This window comes from Plectropomus leopardus, chromosome 3 (genome assembly GCF_026936395.1).
Source record: "Plectropomus leopardus strain MGB_pleo_1.0 chromosome 3, ASM2693639v1, whole genome shotgun sequence".
Taxonomy (NCBI): Eukaryota; Metazoa; Chordata; class Actinopteri; order Perciformes; family Serranidae; genus Plectropomus; species Plectropomus leopardus.
This window is the reverse complement of record NC_142178.1, coordinates 28,624,766-28,643,777: the sequence shown is the minus strand read 5'-3', so window position 1 is coordinate 28,643,777 and position 19,012 is coordinate 28,624,766. Positions and strand designations below refer to the sequence as shown.

The 19,012-nt window shown below is 38.4% G+C and overlaps 1 protein-coding gene across 6 annotated transcripts in view; it reads right to left on the bottom strand.

Annotated features, from left to right (window-relative positions):
* sorcs1 (sortilin-related VPS10 domain containing receptor 1) overlaps positions 1-19,012 on the bottom strand; it is a 185,944-nt gene that overhangs the window by 56,295 nt on the left and 110,637 nt on the right. For all 6 annotated transcript variants that reach the window (XR_015776289.1, XR_015776288.1, XM_088075992.1 and 3 more), the window contains exon 4: positions 8,101-8,259. Coding sequence is in view for 4 of the 6 variants with exons in the window: in XM_088075992.1 (XP_087932118.1) it covers positions 8,101-8,259 (159 nt within the window). In the remaining 2 variants the exon portion in view is untranslated. The remainder of the gene's footprint in view (positions 1-8,100; positions 8,260-19,012) is intronic.

Sequence of the window (19,012 nt, the reverse complement as noted above, 5' to 3'; positions counted from 1 at the left end):
TGCAGCTTGCCTAGTAGGGCAACGATAAAAGTGAGCTAACATGAGCTTAACTGTATGCTATCACTAACTGGAAAGTGGGAAAAAACAGAAATGATGTCAGGCACTTTTCCACTCTGAGTTTAAGTTTTTTCTCAAATTGAGGTGTTCAGGGCGCTCCTGCAAAAAAACATGAGGCACCTAAAGTTGAAAAGTGTGAGCCACTCAACACTGCAAAAGCAGTGAGCAAAGTGCTTTACGCTAAAAACAATTACAAAAAGCTGCTCCAGGCTTCTATTATGACACATATATTTGAGTAGGTCTTGAGATGATTAGCTTGAGGGAAAAGTAACTCTACTATGTTAATGGAGTAATTGTAAATGTGTTCTGTTAATGTGCTAATGACCTGGTATTCTGTAAAAAATGAATTTTCAGAATCAGAATTTGGCCTATTGCCATGTAGCTTTTCACACACAAGGAATTTACTTTGGTGTATTGGTACCTGAACTTAGTAAGAGAAAATGAACTTAAGAATAAAAGTAAGTGCTGCAAAAATCAAAAAATAAATATAGGAGAAAATTATGTTATAATAAAAATGTGAAAATGGTGAATGATGAATGTATTATTAAAGGTATGTGGTAAACAAAGCCCTTATTGTTTATAAAACATACAGGTGGATATTTTAGTAATTCTCAAAAGGGCTGCCCTGAATTTAGCCAGCTCAGGTATCCACAGGCGATGTACCACCCCCAGCGAGCTCCTCCAGTGTCAGGCTCATGTGTAGGTGGTGAGGTTAGCTGAAGGCCGTTGTTGCTGGTGAGAATCAGCCAATCCTTGCCAGATTCGAGGAGGAGCTGCCAGAGATACTGAACTCAGGGCATCAAGTGCCACTGACTTCCTTTAATACTGCTGGATGGACTGTTGAGTTACTTGACAGTGTGAAGAAAAGTTTATGATTGTTTTAACAGCTTTGATGAGAGGTTAATTTTTGTCTTTCACTGAAATGCTAGCTAAATCAAGAAGGTTTGGCCAATGTGTCATGTTGTAAGTAAAAAAAAAATAAATCAGAAACATTTGGAGACTTGAGTGAGGATGGATGTACTGCATAAAGGTGAAAAAGAGTAAAGAAACAAGTGTTTTTTAATGCAGTAACAGGCAAAAAGTCAGGTAAAGGGAGTCGCTTCTAGGTGGGTGGGAGGAGTTCGGGTTCGAACCATGACCTTGTGCAAACTAGCAAATTTTTCGAACTATAGACTGTATGTAAAGATGGATGACATGCTCCCACTTATCCTCGCTTTGCTAAAGTAAGGTCAAAATTATGCGAGATACTGGCGTTGGCATCTTGCGATGGTGATGTCATTTAGAGCTGGATTCTGCACAGTGGCAATATCCACAGTGGGAAAGTTCCCATCAAAACACCCGTACTACCAATGGCGAGCAGCTCCACTGAATGCGAGCGCATAGATTGGCTGTCACAGCTGTCAATCATCGTAGAAAATCCCCTTTTTGTAGGATTGAATAAGTCATTAAAACTGAATTTATCTAAAATACAACACTTGAACAAAGTGATGAGAGTGATGAGAATTACCTTCAGTGACAGAAACCACCTTTGGGAAAAATGTATTTGGCTTATAGTTTGAGTTTTTAGTTTGGCCTATGTCCATTCACGAACATGGAGGGGCGGTCTTTATGACCTATACTGCAGACAGACACTGGGGGGCGATCAAGATAGAAAAGCTACACTTTGGGGGAACTCTCATGTTGTCCATCTTTATATAAAGTCTATAGTTCTAACCATGTCAAGCCTTCCTAGTGGCCACTTGTGGCATGGCAGCCAAAAAATTCTGTGTAGGACAGAAAGGATTTTCCCCCACTGACCATAGAGAAAGAGCAGATTTAAGTACCGCCCCCACCACAAGGGAAAAAAAAAATTTTTGTCTCCCTGGACTTTGTATTGCGTGGCAAACACAAAAATGCCATAAAGCTGCTGTGTGGTGGCACTGACAGGGTAAAGATCCCAGAAATGTTTAGTTTTTTTTTTTTTTTTAAGTTTTTATAAAGTGCTTATCCCCAAAAAGGGAACTTTTAACCATTAAAGCTAGAGAAACAGCAGGAAGATATGGGAAAATGGTGAGATCCTGACATTCAGTGTGCTGACATGCATCAAGTATTTTGCTAATTTGGCAGAAAAACTGTAGAGGCTGAAGCTAATTAATGCCTTGTTTTGATTTTTGTTAGGTTTATTGTGAACTTACTAGGGGATTCAATCAAAGAGTCTTAAATATCTTCTGGCCATCTAGTGCGATCATTTCTCCAAGATAAGCAAGGTAGTTAGAAGGGGCACTGAGACGGATTTACAACATTAAGTTCTTCAACATAACTTTTCCTGTCTAATAGAAATAGGGTGCTAAAATAATTATTTGGCATGCTGAAATGTATGTTTTAGCAAGGTACAGGCATTTTATTAGTGTCTAGTTATTATTATACATCAATGGTCCTGAATCCCAGGCCTCCTACCACCATTTTTTGTGATGAGCAGATCAACAAAATATCAAAAAAGAAATGCTGCAAACCATTAAATTAATGGAAAGGCCTTGTGTGACACTATGCATCAAATACTCAACTTATTTTTGAAAGTGTCAAGTCTTTATTTGTTGTGTGAAACAATTTCAGGAGCAGTTCTTGGCAATGAAATCCTTGTTCTCAGGCACCCTTCAACTATACTACTACAAAAAAATTCACATCCCTTACATAGTGAATTTTGGCTCCTTTGTCCAGCCATTGGTTTGCAGGACTGAACAATATAGAAGTCTTTTGTACCTGCAGCTATTGCATTACTGAACAAAGATAGCACAAGATGATGCACCTTGCACTTTAAGCGTTGGAGTGAGTGGGTGAGTGTATGCAGAAGCACTTTGTCATGACATTCATAGTATTTCTTATACTTTGATACTATATGATACTTGTTTTAATGTCCTTTCAATCTAATCTGTTCTGTGATTTCTTGTTTTGGAATGCTGACGTTTCTGTCTGCGTAACAAATTTACCCTTGGGTACTAATAAAGAAACTTTGAACTTGAAAACAGCAGTTCCACTATTACGTTCATAATAAAACTACTCAGATGTGACTTTTTTAGACCAGATGTCGACTTGTACTTCTTTCATCTCCTTTTGTAACCTCTTTGATATATATAACCTGAAGACCTTTTTATGTAATGTCTACAGAAGAGGTTCAAAGAGGAGAAAGCCACTCTACTGCTGCCAGGCCTGTGAAGAGTTTTCCTCTTGATTTTGAACGATGTTGGTCAAGGAGCTGACCCATAATCGAGCTGTGAATGTTGTGTAAAATATGCAGTACTCTCTAGTATACAACTGTCAGAGAAGTAGAGGAAAAAGAGTGAACTTCACGGTGATACGATTACTCAACACATTCTCACTCCAAACTCCTAACATGGTGCTGATCTGTCAGGACCCGGGATGCCGTTACAGTAATGTTAACACATGCAAATGGGACTGACGTTATGGTGGGATGATGCAGCCGGTTACTGTGATGTCACAGCCTGCAGAAAGCAAGGTCCTTATGTTTACAGAACAGCACAGACTGTCAAGGTGGATGGGATCAGGCAACAAAGTCACAGGCGGTTAGGTTTAGGCAGAAGTGGCACAAAACAACACAGTAAAACAAAGTGAACTCCAGACAGCTGTATGAAAGTCTGTTGTTTGTGGGACCTCCCAACCTGCCTGCCCTGTATAGGCACTCATACTCCTTATATTACAGAGCTTCCGGTAGCAATATTACCTGATGCTGTCCTTCAGTATTTAATGTGCATGCGAATGGTTCTGTCTGACCACATTCTCATCTGATGCCGTCCAGCCATGTTCTGGTTGGATGGTGGCTTTTGGCGTCAAGCTCGTATGCTGAAAGCACTGTCAGAGTCATGTGACAATTTTGGAGTGAGAAAGGGCTGGAGTACTACAGGAACAGCTAATTATTTTTACAATTTAAAATATTTAATATGTTTCACTTCTACTTAGAGCGCAAGCTTATGACTATTTCCTGGAGACAGTACGCACCTAGCCTGGTAAAACTATAGAGACAGAGTGCAATGAAGCCACGCCCACAGAGGGGGAACTATCAGCACCACAACCTGAATGGTGAAACCTTAACAAAGTGCCTGCAGCTGGCTAAAAACCTTTGATATCAGCAAGTCAGCAGTCTGTTTTAGCACCTTATGTCTTCCAGATAGGGAGAATAATAGTTGTCTTCAACCTCTACAGTTTGTCTGGTCAACTTAGCAAAATATTTTCCGCTCAAGGTACAGTAAGAGTCAGGATCCCACAGTCCGCCCCCCCCATTCTCTCTGCTGATCCATGACTTCTGTATCCACTTTTATCCTCTTAAAAGCTCAGTTTTTCGATTCCGCAGCTTATAAAAACTTAATTCTGGGTTCTTTTCATTGTTGGTAGTGCATCCAAACACAAAGCAGTGTTTAGACATTTTTCTGTTGTTTGCTAGTAGCTGGAAAAGACACAGAGGCACCTTGACTCAGCACAAAGACAATAGAGAATGATGGATTCTTTTAATGTATTAAGTGCAGTAGAAACCTGTATGATGACTTCTGATGCCTTAAACCCATAAATCCCGTCAGATCATTGGTTTATGATTATCATTTTAGAATGGTTTGAAAGCCTAGACTTACATTTACATTTATTCAGGCACTGAATTCAGTCTGAATCATTATAGGCAGTACGTGGAGGCACCGCTGGACTCTTAAACAGCTAAACTAAAGTGAAAAATGGCTGAAAACACAACTTGAATTAAAAATACGATGGTGTTTATAGGTTCCAGGCATCTCGAAGTTATCACACAGCAAACCTCAGGACTGTGTGGTAAAGGTGTTTATGATGTGTGTGGGTGTGTGTGTATGAGGGATTATACTAGTTGCACAATGAGTGTGATGTTCTGTCAAGTAGGCAAAGCCGACTCAGAAGGCATGCTCACACAAAGACACACATACACACACATGCATGTGTGCGCGTGCACACACACACACATACACATACACACAGGCACACACACACAGGCACACACACACGTCCTCAGCAAAGGAAAATACCTTCATTATTCATCACAGCTGAACATTAGACCCAAATGGGCTGAGCTGCATGAAAAGCATTTTATTAATTCAAACGGGTATTTTAATGTCTATAAATTTGACCTCACTTTTATCTTTCACTGTCTATCGCTCTCTTTCTTGCTAGTTTACAATTATTTTTGAACATTTTGGACTTTGCCTGCTTAGATCATTATTTATTCAATAACAATTAGCACTCTGTCTCTAAGCTCTTTTAGGGTAATTGTGATGGTGTAGTTTATAATAGCACATTTGACTGAGCTTTGATATGGCTGCGATTGGAATTTACCAGACAGTTGTTTTGACACCTCATTTTGAGAAATAGAAATATGCTTTTCTAAAAAAGGTTTTAAAGGGTTTATACTTCTTTTTTCATTTCTCAAAAGAGTCGAAAGTTGTCAAACATGAAATGTTTGAACAAAAGTAACTGCACAATACCTTTGAATTAAAGGTCCATGTGTAGGATTTAGTGGCATCTAGCTGTGAGTTTTCAGACCTGAAACGTCTCCCATGAGCCAAGCGTGTAGGACATCTACGGTGACTGAAGCAAAAATGCGAATGAGCCACTGTTTGTTTTGTCCATTCTTGGCTAATGTAGAACAACATGGCAGGGTCCGTAAAAAAAGACCTGCTTCGTATGTAGATATAAACAACTCAAACTAAGGTTAAAAAAAAACAACACAACAATTCTTATTTTCAGGTAATTTCACATTAAGAAAAACATAGTTATGAATATTGTACACAATTTTTGCCAATGATGCCCCTAAATCTACCACAGTGGACCTTTCATTAAAACATCTAAAATGGCAATCTATAATAAGCAACAAGATGATGAATCTGCCCAGACATCTGATGTCAGCTCTCTGAAAAATTTGTTTTGATAAACAGTGCAACGGACTTCATTTGATCAAAAATTCAAAATTGTCAGTATAACTCAATTTTTTAACATAAAAGTTATACGATATTATGTCAAAATTTGTTCCAAAGCCTTGGATTATTTCTTAGATCATGTTATGTCAGACTAGTTTAAAGTTTTGTATTAGTATGCTTTTGAAGTCAAAAATAAACCTCTGACTTTGAACTGAATTTGAATTGAAAGTAATGACTTTTTCTGAGATAGACAGATAAGAAGAAGACAGATAATCCAAATTATTGGTTAGTGGCTGTTGTTTTGGTCATACATTTCTAATATTTATTTTCAAAGTCAGAATACAGACTTCCTCTCTGCTGGTTTATACCTAACTTTTGACTTTTGTATGTTGTGCAGGATTTTCCTGAAAAACATTGTATAGACTCATACAGAAGCAGACCCCCATAATCATCACTTATGACCCGCCAGAGGTGTGTGGTGTTTTATTTATCTGCAGAGGATCTGCACTCTGCTTGTAGTTTTTTTTTTTGTTTTTCAGATAAGGGCTTTATAAAAAGGTAGGGACCAGGTTCCACATATCAGCACCAGGCATCAATCCAATGAGACACAGTGTCAAAAAACAAGGGTGAACCCAGGGTTGGCTTTTACTGTCACTTTTGCTGGTAAATAGTAACCAACAATCCTGCATAGGGTATATCTTAAAAAGTCATCATTTTGAGCAGAGCTGTCTCTTGAAATTTAGAGATTCAAATCATCAGTTGAAGACATCTCAGTTGACTGAGGTGTCTTCAACTGATGATTTTTTTGTTTTTCTTTTGCTAATCAGTGTGCTAATGCTCAGATTTTGCTGTGCAGTGAATGCTCCTGACTTTTATGATACTCTTTGATAAAAACTACAGTGGACGCAATGCAGCGGCACTGAGAGGAAGAGAAACTCTGCACTGTAAAGCTTCATTCCCACTGCACAGAAAAACCTGCTAACAACCGCTAACATCTGGATTTTTATTACAATGAGAATGCGGATGATTCACACACCCGGGTCAAAGGACTCTGCAGTGAACACAGGTTTTTATGGCCTCCGGCTCCGATCGGCATCAATGGAAACACAGCACTCAAGTGAACGCAGAAATTTCAGCTCCTTAACTGGTGAGATACAATGATGCGCCATCACTAACTACCCTACGTCTCCTGCTAAGCAGTGCTAAAATGCAGATTAAAATAGATCTGCACCGAGTTTTAAGGAGAGACCGAATAAGCAAAAGATATATAAAGAGAAGAAACCACTGACAAACTTCCAAAGCCCTCTGTCCCTGCAGCTGTCTACTGCTTATTGTCTATATTTAGCAGGGTTACCTGTGTTTGAAAATCCCACATGTATGTGTTAATTTTGGTGGGAAAGGGGTATAAGACAACACTTACCTTTGGTCTTCTGCCAGCCAATTTACAGCCCACAGCAACTTAATAAGATACAGTGTCTGGCTTTTGTTTGATATCTAGTGTTGGCAAAAAATGTTGTTGCATATTTATGCCCTGTTGCTTGCGCCATTAGCTTGTTTACTATATTAATGAATGCTCTATCATACTGAGTGTCCTGCTAAGCCCAGTCAAACTTAAAAAAATTATATATGGAAAAAAAACAAGCCAAATCTGATTCGACTTGCAAAATTGTGAGTCAGGTACAGCCCTAATTTTGACCTTCTAACTCAAAATTAGAATCTCATAAATCTGACTCTGGGAATAAAATGACTATAAATCTTGTTATATTGACTTAAAAGGTTAGATGTTGACGCCGAAAGTCAAACTCATGATTTTGATTTAAAAAAATCTTCTCATCTTTCCTTTTCCTTTCCTCTCTACCTAGTAGAGAGGGCTGTCAGTACCAGTGAATTTGGAACTACCTGAATTATGCAACCCATGTGTATCTACCTCTCCTCCAAATGAACTTCATGAACTCTGACTGTGTGCTTTGAGCCAAACTCTTGTGTAACAGGATCTCACATATATCCAACTTGCTTTGAGGCATTGCATCCCCAGACTGTTGTTTCTTATCTGACTTAACAGTTTCTTTCACTACCTTTGAACAACGGACCACTAAACTCGCCGTGTACATTCTCTAACCTTTTGGTCGTGGCTGTAGGCCAAAATCCAGTCCTCCTGCTCCGGGTGGAAGAGCAGGCTGAGGATGTAGAAGTTCAGCCGGTACTTCTGGTAGGTAGCTCCTTCATCAGAGCTGATCAGGAGGCTGCTCTCCACCTCTGGATCAGTCAGCAGCATAATCTGAAGATGACAGAAGCGAGATTCAGGATAGTGTTAGCAAGTTGGTGGAGGACAACTTTGTGTTTCATTTTAGCACTTAATAGATGTAATGTTTGCAATATTGAAAAGACGAAGCACAGAGAGACAAGTCAGTCAAGACTGATTACCATATTGGAAAGATAAAGTGTATTATTACAACGGTAGCTGCAGATTACCATGTTAAAAACTTGTCATCCAGAGCCAGTTTTCCACCAATGATGCCATATCTCAAATAATAATTTCTATCTGTGAGACTTGATGATATAATCAGTATGATACATCTTGCAGCAAATGTGCGTGTGTTTTTCGTCTTTGTTAGTGGAGTGGCAGTGTGTGTGCCTCATCATTCACATTTCTGCTGTTTGTCTCTCTCTCTGTTCTCTCTGCCTATGCTCAATCAAGCCTTGAAAGCGCTAATTTCCCATGAGCTTCTTTCTTTTCTTAGAGGTCCAACATTTTTTGCCAAATTCTGGCACATTCTCCAGAACAAAAATCACAAAAAAAATCCCCAGATAATATCAGATGCAAACATAATTGAATCAGTGGACCTCAAGACACACAAGCGCTAACATCATTAGGAGAGTGTGTAAGGCAGAGAGTTCGGAGAGGCATGCTTGTGGATGTGTGGATGTGATACTGCATGCATGTGTGCTCATGAGTTAAGTCTATAACCGATACTGACGCTGGCAAATACTTGCCCCGGGTGCAACCCTCATTAAAGATGCATATTGACTAAGGTACGACATACAGATATTTAGCAGTCAGCTTATAACAAACAAAAGGCCTGGTCAGCATCTTTTATTGTTAGTCTCACCCAAGGGCGGAATTTCCATTAGGGACTTTTATTGTTTCGGGTTGATTCTCGTTCTAGATTCTCTCTGATCATGCTTCTCTCACTATCCGGCAACCAAAGCAGAGATCAGAGAAGAGAGGACTTTATCCAGAAATACTGATACACACATCTGAGTCAACTTCAGTGATTACCTTGCACTCAGTGGTGAGTGTTTTGCCCATGCCTGTGATTTGCCATTGAGGCAACATACAGGCTGTTCTCATGCACTGTTTGCACATGTATACGAAAAGTGATGATCTACAATTTGCATATAGCCCATATATTCATGACCCAGTAATTTGTGTATGACCCACATCATCTGGGAATGCTGAAATCATGTGAGCAATGCGCTGACAGGAGTAAAGATGGAAGTAGTATGAAGAGCGAAAGTCTGCGTAAGGAGGTAAGCTGAGGTGGTGTATGGGTCAAACAATGCAGGACTTTCACGCAGGTAACCAGTGTTCAGGACCGTGTGAAACCAAGTGAACTTTGAGTCATTTCAACGTACATCACCAGTTTTTTTCCCCCTAAACCTAAACTACATAACCTAAACCTAAACTACATAACATAACTAAGTATATAATTTAACGTAAGTGCAAAACGTCATTTGTTGGGTGATTCATTTGATGACATATGAACCTAGGTATGTTCATTTTGTAAATTATCATAAAGGAATGCAGGATAATACCAGCATATCAGCGGTAGCAGCAGATATTGGCTATTTTTTTTTTCAAAGTGAACATGTACAAAGCCTCAACCCTAAGTTTGATTGATTTCCTGTTTTTGCACATTAAATTAATATTAAATACGTTGAAAAAAATGTTTTTTATGTCTCCATATGCTGTTGGGCCACTATGTTAAGTATGTGCATAATATGATGGTAATTCCGTTACAGAGGAGACTTAATGATCACTAAAATTAGGTTGGGAAAAAGTATATATATTTATATCGGTATCGGTTTTCAGCCAAATGAGTTGTTTTTATATTGGCATATTGGATATCACAAAAAAAATCAAATATTGTACAGTCCTTATATCATACAAACCATTGCATGAGGATACACTGTAATGGTAAAGCTTTCTGGGGCAATGTGCAGCTTAAAGGAAGACCTACAGATACTACTAAGGGCCAAACAGTTAATATTCTCCTGATAAAAAGCTTGAATTGAACAGTCTTAGACAAGACAGTAAAACACAGTAGGCCTTATTCATCAATCTAACATTGAAACCAGCACAAATCCAAGTACAGAAATCATCTCGCAATAGGGTTTGTGTGTTATTTTATTTTATCAACAACAGTAATTGTTCATATAAAGCAGTGATATAAAGCAATAAAACTTTCCGTGATGCGAGAAAAATCATTTAAAAGCATATGATGTCATCTCAATATAAAGTCTATGAACCGAGCAGGAACTTTCAGGCGGGAGAAACACTACTGCGCATATTAAGTGGCTCACATATTGAGGAAGGAAACCCGGAGGTCAGCAATTCCACTGGAATAAATAGGTGGCGTCTTGGGGTCCGGTATCTACTTATCATTATACATCTGTGGTGTCAACTTATGATATCATTGGCTATCCATCAATGGTTTTAAGAAATGATCGACAATTTAAGAGTTTTTAAAATCTTATTTTAACATTGTGATGGTATGAATCAGATATTACTGCAGATATCTCGAGTTAACCTTGTGCTCATTATTTTAATATCTGAACCATGTAATCACAATGACAACTGATTTCACAAACCACAAACAATGGCAACAACAAACGTGGCCCAGACATGAAAACAGCCTCAACAGGAGAGATTGCAATGTCCTCTGAGAAAAAAAAGTGATTGTGTTTTGGGGGTTGAGTTGCAATGACTTGCCTTGAAAATTCAATATTGTTGGAGTAATCATCCAGAATTGAACAAAAAGCATGCTATTATTTTTTTCAAAAAATGGTCTGTTATCTGAGATAGACTTATTGCAATTAATAAGATAGAAGCTGACTAATGTGACAGGACATTTTGTTCTTTAACTTTTTAGTTTTTATGTTATAATTGTGACAGTGTTGCTTTGTTTTTTTGTTAATTGCAGGCCGCTACAAGTGGCAGAGCTGGAGTACTGTCCCTGAGCCGCACACAGGCGCTTATATTCAGTTTAGAGATGGCCTTTGGCATGACAATCTCTGTGTGCCCATTATGTCATCAGACAGCCATGAGAAAGAGACTCCACACTCCTCACAGTCAATATCCTTCTCAGTATGGCACCGTACAGCAAAGTGTTTCTGGTCTCTCATGCTAGTGAGTCATTTGTCAGCACTCGCTTGGGTAACAGCAGTTACCACTTACACCAGTTCATCACTCACAAAAAGCAGATATAATGCCGCATACAGCTACGTGAGCCACATGCTGACCAAGCCAATCAAAAGCACTCAAATGCTGTCTGAAACTACAAATCCCAATTAACACTGCACACTCCCTGGAACTGTGATTCGGCTGGAAGAGTAGAAAACTTTGTAATTGACTGATGTATTTCTGGTAAATGGTGGATTACAGGAACGTTATTATTCTGCATTGTTATAGACAAGTGTGCTCTACTGATATACATGTGAATATGAAGATTAATACACTTTGATGTGTAAACACAATATGGAGATTGCTACAGCAAGTGTAGCGTCATTAGGCCCGGGCGTCCAAGGCTACAGCCTCGAATGTTTTATGGATCTAAAAAAAAATGTGTGTAAGGGAGAGACAGAGAGAGAGAGAGAGAGAGAGAGAGAGAGAGAGAGAGAGAGAGAGAGCGAAAGAACCAGAGAGAGCGCCGTAAGTCTGTGAAGCTTGACAAAAAAATGTGTTAATGTGTGAGTAACATTACAGACTGTAAAAATAAATGCAGGTCTCTAAGCTGTGTGTCTGTTTGTGAGTGTGTGTGTGTGTGACAGAGTGTGTCACAAGACATAAGAAGAGTAGAGGAGGAATCTGAAGCAACAACTAATCTTTTGGGATTTTTCAAAAAGAGGAAGGGTGGTGGTGAGCCGATGTAGTTAGATTGATAACAGGAAGTAGGCTACATTTTTCTTCTTGACTGTAGGAGCCATTTTACTTTTTTAAAAATTTTACAAACCTGTCATTGCATCACGTTATAGCTACTGTGGCTCCAAAACAAACTAAAACAGTAAACGGCCTGATGTTTTTTACTATGGATAAACACTCTGTTTCCGTGCAAACCATAGTCTGTAAAATAATGGGCGTAGCTGCGGTGACCTCGCCCATTGGTCTGTGAACTCCCATTTTGAATCCTTGAGTCCCCTGCCATCTTGGTTTTTGAAGCAAGATGTGACCATATTTGGACAAGAGGGTGGAGCTGTGAAGGAGCAAGTCGTGGATCTGACTGAAACATACATTCCACCATAATTCACACTGATAGATTTCATTTTTTTTAATCAAAGCTTTTACTGATCACCAACAAAAACTAATAAATGTTGACGCTACAATCCATTTTTAATCTGCAGGATAAAAATAAAACAGCTCTTGGAAGTACACATTTCAACTTCTCCTGATTAAGATGTGTACTTTGAATGTAAATAAAGTGCCAGAGTACATTAAAATGCAACAAAATAAAGATTTTGAATCAAAGAAATTACCAGGGATGGATCCCCTGCGCCCCCATAAAGAGGTCTTGGCTAAGCCCCCATTGCCCTCAAATCCTAGAAATACCCCTGGCTCTGATGCAAGAGGCTTTCTTTGAGATTTATGATCTTGTACGAAAACTTTATTTAACCTTTTCAGTCATAAAGAAATGAGAAAGCAGGCTTGAGGACAGATGTTACGACACAGAAAGGATTCCTGAAGCATACCATTATTCAGTTTTGGGAAATAATGGTGAGAAAATACAGGGGCTTTGCTCTGTTTGTATTCACAGTCATTCTCTCTCCTCAGTCGCTTCACACGCAGCTTTCCTGCATGCACAAGTAGCTTAAAATAAAACCTTTGCATGTTGATGTTTATATGAGATCCCATGAATTAATTTTGTGTGGGCTCCTCCCAGTCCACTCAGCAGGCAAATACAAACACAGGACAGGCTTGAATGAGAATATTGGATTTTACCACCTCATGAAAGAAAAACAACCAAGCTAACAAAAAGTTAAAAAAAATGCACTTCATCAATTTCAAATAAAGCAGAGTATAGATGAAAAGGACCACCCTGCAGATGAGAAAATACCATATTTCCATGTAATTTTTATATCTAAATATATATTAAGTTCATGTACTGGCTGACTGGCTGTTGTCCAGGGACACAATTTCAGGGATGACAATTATTTGCAGTTGTTTTCCCTTATTGTAGTATTATGAGATAAACCAATGAATACTTTTAATAAAAAAATAATGGCTGAATTGCACTTTTCATGCCTCTATGTGCTTTTAAGCCTTCTCTAGAAAACTGATCTGGTTTTAATAATATTTCCAGCAGGTAGCTGTTTTCAGTAAAAAAGTTCTGATACGCCCACAGTTAGCGACCTGCCTTGCACCAAATGGCAGGTGGAAAAAGTTGGCAACTGGCCGACGAAATATTCAGCAAAAAAGTGTGGTGAAGACCGAAAAAAGGAGTGAATACTGGACATTTCTCAGGTGTTCAGACACAATTTGAAAGGAATGCTGATATTGCTCTGTGTCTGCTGAATGTGTGAGTATGCAGGTACTCACTAACACGTTAGCCCCTAACTTGAAGGCTCGATTTTGAAATTAATTCTTGACAGAGTTAATATAGTTTTGTATTTTTCAGTTTTTATTTTCATTTGTTTTAATTTTTGTTTTTCATTCCACTTAGTTTCAGTTTAGTTTTTATTGGTATAAAGTAGCATCAAATGGGAATATTTAATCAAAGTACAAGTACCTCAAAATTGTACTAAAGTAGCCTACAGTATTGGAGTAAATGTACTAAATTACATTCCACCATTGGTCATGTTGAGTTAATATAGTTTTGTATTTTTCAGTTTTTATTTATGTTATTTTTAATAATTTAATTTAATTTAATTTGCAAACAGTTTTATTGGTTTTACAATAGTTCAGTTAGTTTCCTTTTTTTTAAAGTCTAGTTTAATTTTTATTTCAGCTAACTAAAGCTTTTTTCAGACTTCGTTTAGGGTTTTAGTTGACCATTAGTTAACTATTACAACTTTCATTTCTGACCTTAAAAATGATTGTGTGACATAAAAATGTTGATTGAATGTCCAGGTTTTCCATTTAATAGAAAGCACCAATGCTGGCTTTTTCCTGTTTTCTCAACTCCACTGTTAAAGACAGTGAGATTAAAATGTCTGGTAAAAGCTAGCAAGTGAACCGTGAGAAATATCTTGCTGTTAATTTAGAGATTTTATTTTAAAGTGTGGTTAAGCATTAAGGGATCTTAAAATGCTCCACCAGCTTTGCTAATGTGATGAAATTGCACTAATCAAACAAGCCACAACTGAAACAAATCCCAATGATACTCAGTAAATGACTTCAAATTTAAACTTGGTATCAGTTTTTTGCAGCTCTGTGTACTGAATAAAGTAGAGTACTTCATACCATTAATAATATTATATTAAAGTCCCAGTGAAATGGAGGTTGGAGCTTACACTTCTGTACTGTAACATATTTCACAATGAAACTGAGCATGTGAGCAGTATACAGTTACAAGAGGAATTTAAATCAAATTCTTCACATGTGATTGGACCACTAAAAAGTGGTTGGGCTTAGTGTTTAGCATGATGCAGAGCTACAGCGGCGTCCACTGCTGAGCGGACTGTTGGGCCCACACAGCCCACAGTCAGATCAGGAGGAGGATGAGGGATAGATTAATAAATTAGACATCCATCACATTGTTTTGGAAATGAAAACAAAGGCTTTATATGACTGGTGTGGATTTCTGGGATGATTTTTTTACACAACCCTGAGTATAGCAGGATGAGTCATCAAACATTTGAAACTGCTTTACCTAGTTTTACAAAAAGAGAAATGACAGGGATTTTAATGTGAAAATACTCCAGTACTATGGCTTTTTGACATATAGTTGGCAAGTAACAAGAGGCAAATGATCAATTAACACAGGGAGACAGGATAAAATCTTGGAAATTGTATTTTTCATCTCACTGAGTCTTTAATGAACCTTAAACAGTCTGTTTTATTAGTGCTCGAACTGGAGAAGTGTAAACCAAATGACTTTTGGTCTGACAGAATAACCTTAGCTTAAGTAAAGTCATCTAAGTGCTTCATAGAAATAAAACTTTTCCTATCAGCATTGTTCAAGTAAAGAGTCCACACTTTCACACTAAAAAGAGAATAACATTTCACTCTGTGGAACAGTAGACTGTGTGTGTCTGAGTGTGTGCATGTCGGTGCATGAGAGACTGTAAATTATGAGGCCAAAAAGGTTGAAAATGACAAAGGTTAATGAAGCGTATATGAGCCAGCTGGAGGACATTTAAGATATGTGTAAGGAATACTTGAGTTAATTCCGCCGACGCAGTACCGTAAATACTCCCGAGACAGAATATTAATGAAATTAAGCTCCATACTTTCCATCTCACACAGTCAACCAGTAATTGGATTGTAACTCCTCTCTATAAATCTATGCCTAATTTCCCACAATACCCTCCAATAAATAGATTTTTTTTGTTGCTGTCAGACTTTAAGCGGGTTCGGGATTGGAAAAGCGTTCAAAAAGTGGAACAAAGAAAAGAGTTTGAGATTTAATCTCTCTGGGGCGAGTCAATTTTCGAGCTTTGCCTTGACAGCGACTTGGTTGGGAGTGATTTAATAAGAGTGAATAAACTAGTTTCAGCCAATTCCTGTTTATTTTGATTTCTGAGAAAAAAACAACTCGTAAACGAAGAGTGATCCACCTGAGGTTACAGTTTTGAGGTGGGATTGACAGAGCCAGCAGGAACCCAGGAGCCAGTCGCTACAATGTATTTGAAATCAATTTTACATGACAGTGCACAGCTAAACTGGGGCAAAGAGGGGGTCAAGGCCAGTTCACATTTATCCTATAATCTGAGAAGTGCCTGCTTCTCAGTGTCTCTGTGTTTCCCAACTCCTGCTGAAGCACTCAAGTATATTTCCCAAAACTTTTTTACTAATTAATGGAAAAGCTTAACTTCCAATGCCGACAGTATAGCTCCAGAGATGGCACTCCTGATCAGTCAGCCCTCCTCTTTATACTGATATATACTTGGAACAATGAATTTGGATTTCAATATAATTTTGTTCAGACATTAACACTTTGAAACCTGGAGCAACATTTTTCTTTTTTTTTCTTTTTACTTTCTTTGTTGTTTCTTTCTTTTAAAAAAATCTGGTAATTTTCTTGTACTTTTTCCTTATTTCTTGCTATTTTTTGGGGGTCGTTTCTTCTATTATTGCACATTGCCTTCTTCCCATGTTTTTGAAAGAAATCAAGCAAATTTGCTAAGATTTCAAAGGGCTAAGAGTTTGTCATTTTATAGCCAATGTCCTTAATGTCCACCACTTCTCTGATTCAAATGTTTAAAAAACAGCAGCAGAGAGACAGAAAGGGAAACTGATTACTTGCAAAAGCTCTTCTTGTTTATTGATTCTGTCTGTGTGATGAAGCACAATATATGTGCTAAAAGATTCTATTAGTTATTTGTAAAAATATTCTCCATGCTGCAGGAGCAGCTGTGGATTATTTCACACACGTATCCGCCGAGGCAGAGGGGGAAAGGAGAAGTTGTCTCTGGGTTGTACTTAAGCCAGAGGTACTGAGTCTCATAATTGAAGCCAAAGGGCAGTCAAAGGGGAGCAGGTCTAGCCAGGAGAGAGTAAAGTATTCACAAGAGGTTGATAAATGTCAGTCGTAAACATGTGCTGGACCGGCTAAAGGTCTCGATGTCTCCTGTCGTGGCTGCCAACCTCTTGGCCAAAAAGTAACGAGGCAGGAATCTAGAGAAAAATGATCGAATCACTTCACTCCAAAAAAAACCAAAACAGAAAAACCCCAGTGGTGTCTAGCAATGCAAATAGTTTGAAGAGCTCAGACAGGCTGAGCTCAACACGAACTAACGGACACGCTCCAACAAAAGTGGGCGGTGTGTCCTTTGCTAACTAGCTTACAGCTCATATCCATACAGTTTGTACACTGGCATTTGGTGCAAACTACACAAGCGATCTAAAGCTTAAATTTGCACAACTGACTGGAGAGGAAAACTGACACAAAGCCTGCTGTGGAGGAGGTCAGAGTAGATGGAAAGGTTGGCAAAGTCTTTACCTGACAGCACTGTTCATTTTCTGTGTCTTACGAACATTCAAAGGTTTCTTTTCACCAAGCCCACCATGTTTCCTAACCATAACCAATTTTGTCTCCTTTTAACCATGGTAATAAAGGTTCCTTATCAATAAAACTTTAAAGCAACATTACGTAGCTTTTCCACCTTAAAAATAGCAGTGGTTGTGCAGATTTTTACTGTTGTACAGCAAGAAAAGTCTGGTGATATTACTGTACCTTGTCATTCAACTTTCTTTGGCCTGTCACAATGTCTTTGCATACTTTGCACCTATCAGCTTGTCAACAAATGCAAGTTGTGTATATGTCTAACAGCACTATGTGTGTTTTACCACAGCAGTGTTGCACTCAGAGACCTTTGGTGGGCACCGAAGTTCATGGAACTGAATTTCTACCTAATGTAACAATGCAAATTTTAACTATAACACAGTCTTTTCCTATCCTTAGAGTGAAACCAGTATTTTTCAACCAGGACACTGTTTTCCTACATTTTTGTGTCCAAGTGATTAAAGGAGACAATCATTTCCAAAATTGGGCCAGTGTTGAGAGAGAGCCATGTAGCACAGAAGTTGGCTGCAGTGTCGGCCCTATGGATGAGGGAATGGAATAGAAATGATCATTCTTATGGATTTTTCCACTGTGGAAATCTGCTAACTGTTCACCCATGACACTGAGCATCTTTTAGGTACCACTAAGCTGTTCGTACTCAAGCCCAACAAACAGCACTCCTCTCTCCAATTTTCCATAATGTTTCCACTGTTGTTTTTCCAGCAATAACCCACCACTCACAAGATTTCAGAATTACACTTCTTCTTGGATGAGACTTGGTCACAATAACAGACACTTTCGGACACATCTAAAAACTGTCTCGGGCTTTTAGAAAAACAAACACGTAATAATGCACGTAAATTGACATTGCACGATTGGGATTACACTGGAGTCTGTCTGCCCACTGTGGCTGGAACAGTCTCTCTTAATAATGGACTAATTTCAAAAACTATTGTCACTTAGACACAAAAACATGGGAAAATAGCTTCCCAGTTCAAAATCATCGAAGTTTCCCTGTAACAAAGTGAGCTATTGTTCCGAAACGTATGCCAGATAGGCCTACCTAGATATAAGGGGTTGGCAAAGGCTTGTTTGTTTTGTTGTTGTTTATGTCACAGTTGTTATTTAATACCACAAACGATAAATATCCCAATCTCTCTCTTCACTGCAAACTGCCAATACATTAAATGGTTCACAATATCAAAGCTAATGCTAACAAATATATGGAAACTGGCTGCATTGACAGCATGTCTCAAATCTGATCATTCTCACTACTTTCCATTCACGACTAATGCTGTACAATTAATCAAAAAATAGATAAATTAAAAAAAATCACAATCTGATTTCCATATGAGGATGATTCACTCACTCTTATTTCCTTGTGCATTCATGTCATGCTTCATTCAGGTGTTGACTTATTCCCTGCAGAACAATCCCAGCTGCTATAAAGTATTTCCTCAACAAACAAGATAACCCAACCCCATGTAAGACACAAAATATTTTATTTATGTTATTTCCCGAGTTTACGTGCGCTTATTTCATTTTCACTCTGTGTGAGAGCCTTTTCTGTGTTTTCCTCTTGCTGTGTGC